This window comes from Lampris incognitus, chromosome 6 (assembly GCF_029633865.1).
Source record: "Lampris incognitus isolate fLamInc1 chromosome 6, fLamInc1.hap2, whole genome shotgun sequence".
Classification (NCBI taxonomy): Eukaryota; Metazoa; Chordata; class Actinopteri; order Lampriformes; family Lampridae; genus Lampris; species Lampris incognitus.
The window spans coordinates 56,965,198-56,978,224 of NC_079216.1; the positions used below are offsets into that span (position 1 = coordinate 56,965,198).

Genomic DNA, 13,027 nt, shown 5'->3' on the forward strand with positions numbered 1-13,027 from the left:
TGCAGCACACCTGACAGCTGCTTTAATGTCCACACAATCACAGAGTTATTAAGAAGGACAATGTAGCCTATAGATTTTATGGTGTACGATTGACGAGTCGAGACGAGGTGTGGTGGTGGGTGTGAACATGATTGACAGCCACGAGAATTGTCCAATCACATTAGATCAAAAAAACATTAAAACAATACCAATTCCCTGCCAATAAAAGTGGGAGTGTCTGGGGCACACAGAACTGCGCCCCATGAGAAATCTGAAGAAACCAATCAGACAGCAGCCTCAGGTCACCTGCTCGCCAAAAGCTTGGGGGCTTACATAAGGTATCGTTTGGCCGGCGCCCCTCACCCAGGAAGTATATGTATTCAGACAGAAATCAACCAAATACCATTTGAACCAATATTTAATGGCTGCTGACAGGCGCTCACAGACTGAAAACGCTTTTATTTCATAATTATTTGCATCATACAACTAAATTACATTCAACATGTTTACGTAGATTTTCATGTCTTGATATTTGAATTGGCGGTGCTCCAGCGCCCTGTACTGGCCAGCCGCCACTGGTAATTACTCTTAATCTAATCGGACATCTTAAGGTGGATACCCTGTACATATTGGCTATGTACTCACACCAATGAATACAGTAAATTTCCCAAATATCAAAGTAGAATGCAAATTAACTTATTGTATTAGCGACCACAACAAGTTAATTTTTTTGTGACTTGTTTTTATGAGTTCTTCCCTAAAAATAAATTTTGGGGAAAAAAAACTACATTAATGAGTCTTGAACTTTTTTTCAGATGGCCAACTGTTCAAAATTCTTGTGGTGCTGCACATTATCTCTGGTCTACCAATCAAACTAAATGTTGTTTTAATGCTGAGAGACAAAATATACAGGAGGAGCCATGTTCACATAAACAATTTACATTTCAGGCAAAAAATATTTAAAGGACCAGTATGTAGGATTTAGGGGGATCTATTGGCAGAAATCCATCCATCCATTATCCAAACCGCTTATCCTTACTCAGGGTCACGGGGATGCTGGAGCCTATCCCAGCAGTCATTAGGCAGCAGGCAGGGAGACACCCTGGACAGGCCGCCAGACCATCACAGGGCCCACGCCCACACACACACACAGGGACAAATAGTTTCTGTCAGTGGATTAGTATGGCCGATTCACCTGACCTACATGTCTTTGGACTGTGGGAGGAAACCGGAGCACCAGGAGGAAACCCATGCAGACACGGGGAGAACATACAAACTCCACACAGAGGACGAACCCCAAGGTTGGACTACCCCAGGGCTCGAACCCAGCCCTTTTTGCTGTGAGGCAACCGTGCTAACCACTGTACCACTGTGGATACCCTTATTGGCAGAAATGGAACATAATAACTATGTTTTCATTAGTGTATGAAACTACAAATTGTAGTGTTTTGAATTGCATGATAGGGAGCAGGTCCTCCTTCCAAACAACTCACTATGTTTGTACAGTAGCCCAGAATGGAAAAACCAAACACTGGCTCTAGAGAGGGCCTTTCGCGTTTTTATGTAGAAGTGGCAGCTTTAATTTGTTGGGGCTGGTGCAAATATACCGGTTGGAAGACAAAAAACAATTTCTAAATTTATTAATCTAAAGGAACCTCATCACTTGACATATTATGGCTACTCAATGCAGTCGCAGACGATGTCATAATTTTGGAAGTAGCTACTGGCACCCGAAGGCCACCGTAAGTTCTCCCCACGTTAGGAAAGGGAAGGGTGAGTATAGGGGTAGTCAATTGGTTGCAAATTGCAACCTCACCGCTAGATGCCACTAAATCCTACACACTGGCCCTTTAAATAGCAACTATCTAAATAGCAAATATTTAAACAGCAACTATTTTCGTTCCTTTCCTCAAACTAAAAATTAATAGGGGCATTGTTGTTCCTGACCATTTCTACTAGGATAAAACAATATCGTATTCTAGGAAATGATTACTTAGAATGGAACTGGTTTTATTAGTTCATCACGCTGCACCTGTACACTCAGGATGTGAAGGTTGAAATAATCATTAGGTGGTATTGCTGCAGTAGATGTTTACCACATGGTAAAGCTGTTCTACACAAAGTCTGTTTTAATAGCTTTTAAGACTACAGATGTATAATAAGCGGTTACAAGTGCCAGTGTCAGGTGTTTTTGTAGTACGGTTAAGGTCCCTCAACTGTCCTTGCGACAGTGGTACACTGGTGAAAAACATAGAAAGCTATGAATAAATGGGTAGTGGTGTTTCTGTCAATACCTGGTTGATTTTACTACTCAAACCCTACTCCATAGTTGCAGTGGAGTTAACCCATTACCAAACTTGGATAATGGAAGAACCCAGCAGGGTTGTTCTGCTTTGAAAAAACCAATCGCTATTCTGGATGACAGGACTTCAAGAGTCTGCGCTCCTCCAAAATATAATTGAGTAGCAAATTCTTTATGTTGAACCGGAACTTGTGAGTAGCAGGTTGGTGATTTGGGGAAGTGAGCACAGGGGAATTTTCCCGTTAAAATCAAAAAAGGTTTGTGGTTGTCATTATGAAGACAAGAGGAACAAGCATAATCTATTAAATGATACTGTAAAACTGCAAGATGCTTTAGATTTGAGAGAACTAACTAGAGCCCACTAGAGCTTGCAATACACTATGCCTTTGCCAACTCTTAACAGACAAAGGGCCATAGTTGAAAAACCAGGCTTTTACTGTTAGCCAGTTGGCAAACAGGCACTGATAGTGTTCATATTAGTTATACATGTTGAAATGTAAGCGTTTCTAGTGTCACTACAGGAATGTTGAAATCTGTAACACAATGGACTCGCAGGGGAAAGGGTGAATTATGTTCAACCAGATTTGGTCGGCACCAATCAAGAGCACTATACGAGTTTCTCAAATCGAATAATACCTGGTGTTTTCATCATAGAACTTGACCTTCCTCATGACGGAGGTGTTGTACCAGTCACTGAAGATGATGAGTGACAGGCCATTGTCGATGTCTCTCCTCAGCTTGGTGATCTCCTCAGGAAAATACTCCTCCTCGCTGTCCACCATTAGCAGTGTGCCTGCAGGAGCAAGGGAAGAAAAATAAGCCTTTACTTTGTGAAAGAAATGTTCCCAGGTGTGCTTCTTTATTGTTGCTCAAAAAGACCACTCATCATGTTTAGAGTTGAACTTAAAAAGGATGTCAAGGCTTTTCAACATGTTGATAAAAACCGACAGGTCGGAGTACTACAAGCTGCAACCCACATGAATCTTAATCATAAATCATGGGGCTTTGGTTACCTCCACTGTCAATATGCTTTTTGTGATGAGTAGCGACATCATATGCAATCAGTGTGTTTAAGGAAAATCTGCCATTCGATCTTTGAACAGTTCACATGACTGCAAATCAAATAGCTGTATTAATGCAGATATAGAGTTTTATCTATGAGATCTATATATATAATGGTTGCTGCCTATGTCCTTACCATACTGGCTGGCATCAAAGCAGGTGATGGGGGCTCCAAGCACCTCAACAAAGTATCCCATACTCCTCAGGTGCTGGTACATGTCCCTGAAGTTGGTGTGGATGTGGTCCCCATTCCTGAGAACATGCAGGAAAACATAAAATATCTCAAACGGTTAAGTCAGGTCCCGCTGTGTTGTTTGTTAATTTAAACCGAATTGAATTTAGCTTCATAGAAACAAATTCAGAGAGGGAAGATGGCTTTGGAGGGAATAAAATAAAGGACTGATGGCAGATGGGAATTGTGACATTAAGAGAAAGCCAAGAGTTAAACTTCAGTGATCCAATTTACTTCTGGATTTACTATAAGCTCCTCTTGAGAGATATTTGTGGTACTGCAATCCTTCCATTATCTTCCACAGTGCACAAATTCAATCTTTAGGATGCTTTGTGTATGATCATGGTCCTTTATCACAAACTATCATATGTCATGTAACCCTAAGTTGGCCTTTGAGTTATACCTGACTTGACAAGCGCTTCTCCATCAGAGCTCATCCGATGCAAAAAAGTAATAGGATTTCAACTATATTTCAAGTTTTTGCATCTATGATGAAGAATGTTCAAACAAAAAAAATACATGACATGATAAGAAAAAATTAGTGAATGAAATAAAACAATGAAAACATAAATTTCAAAAAAGCAACTAAAAACAAAACATTATTATAGAGCCCACCAGTCCAGTGGGTCATTCTTCATGCGGAGATTGTCTCGTGGGAAGTAGCCCGGCGGGTAGCGCAGGTTGTGGTACTGGTCCCACAGAACTCTTTTGCTGCGTGGAGGAGTTGGCACAATCTTCACCTTGATGGGGAGTTTTACTGTGGAGGTCAGCTCCCCTCCTACTTCAGACTACAAGATAAACAAAATATCAAGTAAACAGTCCGCATCCTTGGACCAAAGTTTAGGCAGTCTGAATTTCATCAAACCACATTGCCAAATTGTTCTACAGTTATGTTGATCATCTGTCTGACAGAAGCACGGCCACATCGGCATCGCGTTGTCTTTTTTTTTTTTTCCTGCTCAAGTTGTTTCCAACACACACATATTTGCCGCTGCACCAGTGTTCGTTCGACCCAGTCAAAAAAATGCAGCAGTGGTATAAGGAGAGTGGGGAGTGTCTCCAACTATAGTAAAGATGGCAGCATTATGCAACCGGACTCCCTGGTCCAGATGGATTAAATAACAATTTATCAATGGAGAAATGTTACGGAATGTAGCTTTAAATGTCTTTCTAATTATGATTGGTAAATCAGATCCCCCGATTTCTTAGTGTCAATGTGTGAATAAGAGAGAGGACAGCGGAATGGTGAGGATGTAAGGAGTAGAGTTGAAAAAGGCGTATGAGTTTAAATACTTGGGGTCAACTGTCCAAAGTAACGGGGAGTGAAGAAGAGAGGTGAAGAAGAGTGCAGGCAGGGTGGAGAAGTGTCAGGAGTGATTTGCGACAGAAGGGTACCAGCAAGAGTTAAAGGGAAGGTTTACAAGATGGCTGTGAGACAAGCTATGTTAATATGGTTTTGAGACAGGGACACTGACAAAAAGACAGGAGGCGGAGCTGGAGGTGGCAGAGTTGATGATGCTAAGATTTTGATTGGGAGTGATGAAGGAGGACAGGATTAGGAATGATTACATTAGAGGGACAGCGCAGCTTGGACGTTTTGGAGACAAAGCAAGAGAGGCAAGATTGAGATGGTTTGGACATGTGTGGAGGAGAGATGCTGGGTATATTTGGAGAAAGATGCTGAATATGGAGCTGCCAGGGAAGAGGAAGGCCAAAGAGGAGGTTAATGGATGTGGTGAGGGAGGACATGCAGGTGGGTGGTGTGACAGAGGAGGATGCAGAGGACAGGAAGAAATGGAAATGGATGATGCGCTGTGGCGACCCCTAACTGGAGCAGCCAAAAGTAGTAGTAGTAGTAATTTTTTAATGTCAGTAACCACCAAATAAGTCTCACCTAACTCATATCGGTGAGAAGAGAACAGAGTAAATGGATCAGGCAGAAATCTCTCATTTGGAGTGGCTAAAATTGTTATTTCTTGTGCAGTGAGCTGAATGTTCATACAGGACCCCACTGCTTATAGAAAGAAGCTAATTAAGGAAATGGGTTTTCAGGACTTTTAAAATGAAAGCCATTGCCACCAAGGCTAAGAAGTAAACAAGCATGTAAAAATCCAATTTGCAAGCAAATTGGATTTGATTCTCAAATCATATCTTTAAGACAGACTGTTGGCACTGTTATTTGCAAGTGATCAGATCGGATTTGTGTGTCCAGACATCACCAACCTATCTACATGGGTTGCTGTGGTGATGACGTATGCTACCTACATACGCTGGTGATCCAATTTACCAACGTGGAAACACGAGAAATGGAGAGCCATCATCTCGCCCTCCAAACAACTGCTCTGTCAAATTGTGGTGCAGAACTCCTCCATCGCACCTGACAAACTCAGCAACGGAGGAGGCTGGTATACACTGCAATGTTCCATGCTGCAGTCATGGTGGGCTACACTTCCATCACTCTGGATTTGGTGTCGTCGTTGTGTGTCGCATTGCGAGTTACGCAAAAGACAGTTTGAAATCCAATTTGGGCGGCCAGAGCGTCCGGACTGAGACGCATCTGTGGAAATCCGACCAACTCCTAATGTGGTTTAGATCCAATTTGCCCAAATCACATTTCATGTGGTTTTTTGCTGACTAGACTTTTTTTCTTCCCCCCAGATTTCCCCCCTTTTTTTCTCCCCAGTTGTATCTGGCCAATCACACCACTCTTCCAAGCTGTCTTGATCACTGCTCCACCCCCTCTGCCGATCTGGGGAGGCCTGCAGACTACCACATGCCTCCTCCGATACATGTGGAGTCACCAACCGCTTCTTTTCACCTGACAGTGAGGAGTTTCGCCAGGGGATATAGTGCATGGGAGGATCACGCTATTCTCCCCAGTTCCCCCTACCCCCTGAACAGGTGCCCCGACTGACCAGAATAGGCGCTAGTGCAGCGACCAGGACACATACCCACATCCGGCTTCCTACCTGCAGACACGGCCAATTGTGTCTGTAGGGACACCTGACCAAGCCGGAGGTAACACAGGGATTTGAACCAGCTATCCCCATGTTGGTAGGCAACAGAATAGACCGCCGCGCCAACCAGATGCCCTGTCCATCCATTATCCAAACCCCTTATCCTGCTCTCAGGGTCGCAGGGATGCTGCAGCCTATCCCAGCAGTTATTGGGTGGCAGGCGGGGAGACACCCTGGACAGGCCGCCAGGCCATCACACGCACGTGCGCGCACGCACGCACGCACACACACACACACACACACACACACACACACAGGGACAATCTAGTACAGCTGATTCACCTGACCTACTACATGTCTTTGGACTGTGGGAGGAAACCAAACCACCCGGAGGAAACCTACGCAGACATGGGAAGAACATGCAAACTCCATACAGAGGACGAACCAGGACAACCCCCAAGGTCGGACTACCCCGGGACCTTTTTGCTGTGAGGCAACTGCGCTAACCACCGTGCCACTGTGCCGCGATGTCCAAACTTTCTAAAATCATCCATCAATTCCATCCATTATCCAAACTGCTTATCCTGCTCAGGGTCGTGGGTATGCTGGAGCCTATCCCAGCAGTCGTTGGGCGGCAGGTGAGGAGACACCCTGGACAGGCTGCCAGTCTGGATACAATTTGGATGTACCAAAAAACGGATTTGGGCTGGCAGTCTGAACAAGGCCTATCACTTGTCTATCTACTTACAAGGTAAATACTAAGCCCACATTCGAAATGCTACTTCACAGACCAGGCGTTTATAAAAATAACTGGGACTCACGTCATTCTCGGCAGGTGATGCCACAGTCACCATCACATGACCCTGAGCGATGCCTTCCCATGATGCTGCTTTCTTTGCCACGGAGATGGAGACAGCCAGGTACCCAGCCCAAGGCCACAGCACTGGTGAATAGGACATGGCCACATCAATGTGGTCCCCATTCTGGGGCAGGTAGGGCTGCCAGATAGGCTGGAGAAGAGGGAGGAAGAGAGAGCACTGCTTTGAAGATAACGTTTACAGGGGAGATGATTTTGATTTCTCACGTTTTCTACTTCAAAACATTTTGTTTTCATCAAGGTCTGTGACTAATGAAGGTGTGTGTGTGTGTGTGTGTGTGTGTGTGTGTGTGTACCTTGTCAACAATCCTGCCAGTGACGCCCATGCCATTGAGAATGGTCACATTGACAATAGTGGGCATTCCACCGTAGTAGATGGGCTGAGAGCAGTAAGGCCACATGTAGGGACACTCTGTCAGGTCAATGTAGCTTGGAGAGAGACTAGAGTAAAAGCACAGACAGATTATGATAACATGAGTGACTGTGTGTTAATTGTTTGTGTGGAGCATTTGGCCCACACATATAAACATGCTCAGACTTATACCTATCCACAATGTGTGCGCACATTTCTGTTATATCGCTATCATCGCTGTGTGTCGGCATGCAGAACACTTACCTGGCTTGAGGTCTGTAGCTGTTGAGGATCTGGTAAGCTCTAATCAGGTCGAGTTTACCGTGGCCCTGCTCAAACATGTTCACCCCTGGCAGCCTGCGAGCCGATGCAATCAGGGCCTGTTTCATAGACGCGGGGTTCACCAGCTCACGGTTGAGAACGGTGCTGGAGGAAAGAAGACAACATTTGCGTGGATGAAAATATGTGTGTGTGTGTGTGTACATACACACAGGGTGTTGTGATGCGTCTAGTGCAGCAGTGTGTAGTTGGAGGGAATGTGCATGTGTTCTTCCAACCCGCTTGTGTCCTTCCTGCCCTTAGCTTGCTGCCGCTGGCTAGCCTTTGTGGCGAATAGGGAAGCATCCTAGCGTGTAAGCCTTCCCTTGCCAGTACATAGCCTCTCCTTCACCAAGACTCCTGCCAGGCCTCCCCGTGGCCACACATGGTAACTGGGGTCTTGCGGCCCCAGGCTAACTTGGCAGGGGATCTCGGAGCAGCAGTGGGCCCCAGAGATATGGTGTGCAGGCCCTGGCACCTATCAACCACTGCCCCGCTGCCTTGTGGGTGAGTCTGGAAGACATAAGGCTAAGGGAGCTTACCCCAACAGAAAAGCAAGCTGTGGCGGCACGCTTCGAGGCGGTTTCCGAAAAACTGGATTTCCGGCAGCCCCCTGCAGTTGTGTGGAGGTGCCGGTCGTCTAGGGATCCCCCTTGCCATCGGAACCATCTCCTCTACAATCAAGTCATGTGGCGTTGGGAGAAGCGCACCCCCCATGCCACTTTAAAAACCATCTCTGCGCAGGTATCTTCTGCTATCTGAGTCCTCAAAGGACCCACAAATAGAAGAAGATGGTCATCATCGGGCACGATGGACAACCAGCAAGCAAGCAATTTGTATGTGTCTGAGACAAACTCTCCTGAGGGAAGGGAGTGGTTGTCATGTATACATAATGGGGTACAGTGTGTAAGCCCAGCAGCAACAGCAATCTTTTGAGTCACATACTTTGTGGGAGCTTTCACACAAGAGAAAGAGGGTCACAGCCAAAAAAGAATATCGCAGTGACCTACCTCCTTCCAAGTCTTAACATCCAAGTAATTACTCCTGCTTATTTCAGATTATGGTAAAAGCAATCTTTCGATCATGAATTTAAATGACGTGGTATGTTACCTCATTTGTCCACTTTAAACTGACCATTTTATCTTTGCATTTGATTATCAGTTCACAGCCACAGCTATCTTCTGTGTATATTCCTTGCATAGAACGGAGTGAGGTCTGCACACTGAAATGCCCCCAATACTTACTTTAATTGGTAACGTTTTGAGCTATCAGATCTTGCTCAGCCAAAAAGAAAAAAAAAGTTTGCCTGAGAAAGCTGATAGATCGAAACTTTGCCGATGAAAATAAGTACTGGGAGCGTTTCAGTGTGCAGACCTCGCTCCTCGTTCAATGTTTTGTAATTTTTGTCTTCCACCTAAATATTCCCCCCCCTCAATTTCTCCCCATTTATATCGGGCCAAATACCCCACTCTTTTTGAGCCGTCTCGGTCGCCGCTCCACCCCTTTCTGCCAATCTGGGGGGGCAACCTGACTGACCAGAGGAGGCACTAGTGCAGCAACCAGGACAAATACCAACATCCGACTTCCCACCAGCAGAAACGGTCAATTTTGTCTGTAGAGATGCCCGACCAAGCCGGAGGTAACACGGGGATTCGAACCGCCGACCCCCGTGTTGGTAAGCAACGGAACAGACCGCTATGCTATCCAGGCACCCTCCACCTAAATATTTTTTCTGGATGTGCACACATTTGGTTCCTCTAGTGATAGTCTCATACTCTCTCGCATGTTAATGGATAAAAGAAAATTTTCTCATTCGTTCCTCCAAGTTAAACACCGCCGGTTATGCCCACTAGCACACCCTCTTGAACCTGTAAACCACGCTAAACATGGTGCATCTTTATGGATTTGCTGTAGTCGCCTCAATACGTTCAGCTGGTGCTCGGCTGGGGTGCGGCGTCACTTGTTATTTTCTCATCGTCAGTACAACTGGACCGGGTCAAACCATTTCAAAATGCTCCACACTGATCAGGCAAATGCAAGCTACATTAGGGCTGTTGTGAGGGGATTTACATATGCCAAGGGTTTTTGCTACCCCATGAAAATCTATCAAATGTGGATCCTGTTTTACCAAAAAACAACAAAAACAAGTCTTCCTTTCAGTATATCTTTCAGAGTACCTAAAAATTGTTTACCAGAAAACCAGCATACCTTGCAATGCACCAGTCAGTACTTGCCAACTGTCTACATTTCCTCTGACATTAAACTGACAAACATCCATCTAAAATTACAAACAGCAGCTTTGTTACGTGCACAAAGATAATGCTAGATTTGTGAAGACGTCGCTGAATAAAAATGAAAGGGTAAAATGATGTAACGGGAAATTTAAAAAAAAGATTTACATCATCCTGAGCGACTGAAGGCAGATGTATTTTTTTATCTTTCCCCATACCTAAATCAAACCTTCAGAAGATTTTAAGAAAAAGCGTTTAAAATGATCACATCTTTTTTTTTGTTTTTTGAATTTACCCCCTTTTTCTGTCCCCAATTGTATCCGGCCAATTACCCCACTCTTCCGAGCCGTCCCGGTCGCTGCTCCACCCCCTCTGCCGATCCGGGGAGGGCTGCAGACTACCACATGCCTCCTCAGATACATGTGGAGTCGCCAGCCGCTTCTTTTCACCTGACAGTCAGGAGTTTCACCAGGGAGACGTAACACGTGGGAAGATCATGCTATTCCCCCCAGTCCCCCCCCCCCCCGAACAGGCGCCCCGACTGACCAGAGGAGGCAGTGACCAGGACACACCCACATCCGGCTTCCCACCCGCAGACACAGCCAATTGTGTCATTAGGGATGCCTGATCAAGCCGGAGGTAACACGGGGATTCGATCCGGTGATCCCCAAAGATCACATTTTAAACTTAAAGAAAGCATCAAATGACACACATTTGCTCACAGGAAAGTAAGCTTCAGCTAGCTTACTCTATTTTCCTTGTGGATGAAATACAGATGTTTAACCTGACACATAATAATAGTGGGATTCATTTTGAAAGTTTGTCAGACATATCAACAGTAGCTAAAGATGACTGGGCTGGTCAGTTAGAGACACCATGCTTTAGTCTGACAATATGGATTCAAACTCCATGTCAGTAAGCAAAGTCAAGTATACTCGGGCAAGACTCAGGTTCTCGTACATGTCCTCTGACCTCCTTGGTGGGACAAGTGAAAAAAGAATTTCCCTACAGCCAGCAGTTAAGTTGTATAGAAAAGCTGTGGCACCGTCACATCGGGCTTAGAACACTGACCTGGCCAGGAGTGTGACAGCACCGGCGACCACAGGTGAAGCCACGCTGGTGCCAGACAGGGAGCGACATCCCTCCTTCATTCCAGAGCCTCTCACCCCTGAACCGTAAGTAACAATGTCAGGCTTCACCCTTCCATAACCCCCTGGTAGTTCCTGGATAAAGAGGGGAGGAGAAAAATACGATGAGATTAAAAAACAAACAACGGACGGGTACAGAGAGAGAGAGAGAGAGAGAGAGAGAGAGAGAGAGAGAGAGAGAGAGAGAGAGAGAGAGAGAGAGAGAGAGAGAGAGAGAGAGAGAGAGAGAGAGAGAGAGAGAGAGAGAGAGAGAGAGAGAGAGAGAGAGAGAGAGAGAGAGAGAGAGAGAGAGTAAAAAGAGAAACGTGAAAATGGCAGTGTCTGTGCTTTGGGGTCTGGCTGGCTGACTATGGCAGAAGGGCTGGGGCCAGAGACTAAATGGATCAGAGTAAAGGACAAATCAGATCCCTAGGTAGATGTCTGGTTTGGTCTGCAAATGATAAATGGTGTGTGTGTGTGTGTGTGTGTGTGTGTGTGTGTGTAATTGGATCATTGACTGTAAATGAGAAGGCAGGTGCCATCATGGTTGACTAGCTGAATGTACAGAGAGAACATTCCAAGGGGCACATCTGCTCTGGTCTAAAACACATGAATGAGATATCACGTGTGTGTGGGTGTTTGAGGTACTTTACTGATCCCCGTGGGGCAATTCCTCCTCTGCATTTAACCCATCCTAACTGTGTAGCTAGGAGCAGCGGGCAGCCGCTGTGCAGTGCCCGGGGACCAACTCCAGTTCATCTTGCCATGCCTCAGTGAGGGGCACAGACAGGAGTATTAACCCTAAAATGCATATCTCTCTGGTGGTGGGGGAAACTGGAGAAAACCCACCGCAGACACGGCAGAACACGCAAACTCCACACAGAAGACAACCTGGGATGACCCCCAAAGTTGGACAACCCCGTGGTTCGAACCCAGGAACTTCTTGCTGTGAGGCAACAGTGCTAACCACTGCGCCACCTTGCCAAAATAGCAAAGACCTTTTCTTTCCTTTTTGATATCACTTTGAAAAGCAACATTACTCCGTTGTTGCACTGAAAAAAATCACACACTGCCAAAAGAGGGGTCCGGCATGACTATGAGATGTCTTGAGAAGTTAGGATACAGAACATTGTAATGGGTGTCGGGAGTTTCATTCGTGTGTGTGTGTGTGTGTAAAGAATTCTTATCACTGCTCTGGTGAGGACAGTGGGAGTATCTGAGTGAGTTTCAGACTACAGACAGACAGAAAGAGAGAGAGATCATTTGAATTCAAGCAGCCTACCCAGGTAGTCATGCCTCTAGAGGAAAACCTGGCAATGTTGTCTTCAAAGTCAATCCCTCCTACCCCAATAACATCCATCTGGTCTGCTGGGTTGTTGAGGGTGCTGAGAACAAGACAAACAGAGGGAAACAAGACGAAAGCTCCCTTCGTTATTTTACAAGACTTTGGTGTCTTTATTTAACCTACTGCAAGGAATATTCAAATAAATGGCCACCACTAGTTTAGAGATTAGCATTGAACGCAAAAACAGCTGAGCGCACATCTGAACTTCAGTAGATGTTGGGTAGAAAAATGTATAGAAGTTGAAG

At 45.4% G+C, this 13,027-nt stretch overlaps 1 protein-coding gene across 1 annotated transcript in view; it reads right to left on the reverse strand.

Moving 5' to 3' along the window:
• mbtps1 (membrane-bound transcription factor peptidase, site 1) overlaps window positions 1-13,027 on the reverse strand; it is a 35,908-nt gene that overhangs the window by 8,263 nt on the left and 14,618 nt on the right. The window contains exons 9-16 of the mRNA XM_056281943.1: window positions 12,720-12,822; window positions 11,382-11,533; window positions 8,026-8,187; window positions 7,706-7,850; window positions 7,354-7,542; window positions 4,191-4,363; window positions 3,480-3,595; window positions 2,918-3,074 (exon numbers count right to left, since the gene is read on the reverse strand). Of these exons, the coding sequence (XP_056137918.1) occupies window positions 2,918-3,074; window positions 3,480-3,595; window positions 4,191-4,363; window positions 7,354-7,542; window positions 7,706-7,850; window positions 8,026-8,187; window positions 11,382-11,533; window positions 12,720-12,822 (1,197 nt within the window). The remainder of the gene's footprint in view (window positions 1-2,917; window positions 3,075-3,479; window positions 3,596-4,190; window positions 4,364-7,353; window positions 7,543-7,705; window positions 7,851-8,025; window positions 8,188-11,381; window positions 11,534-12,719; window positions 12,823-13,027) is intronic.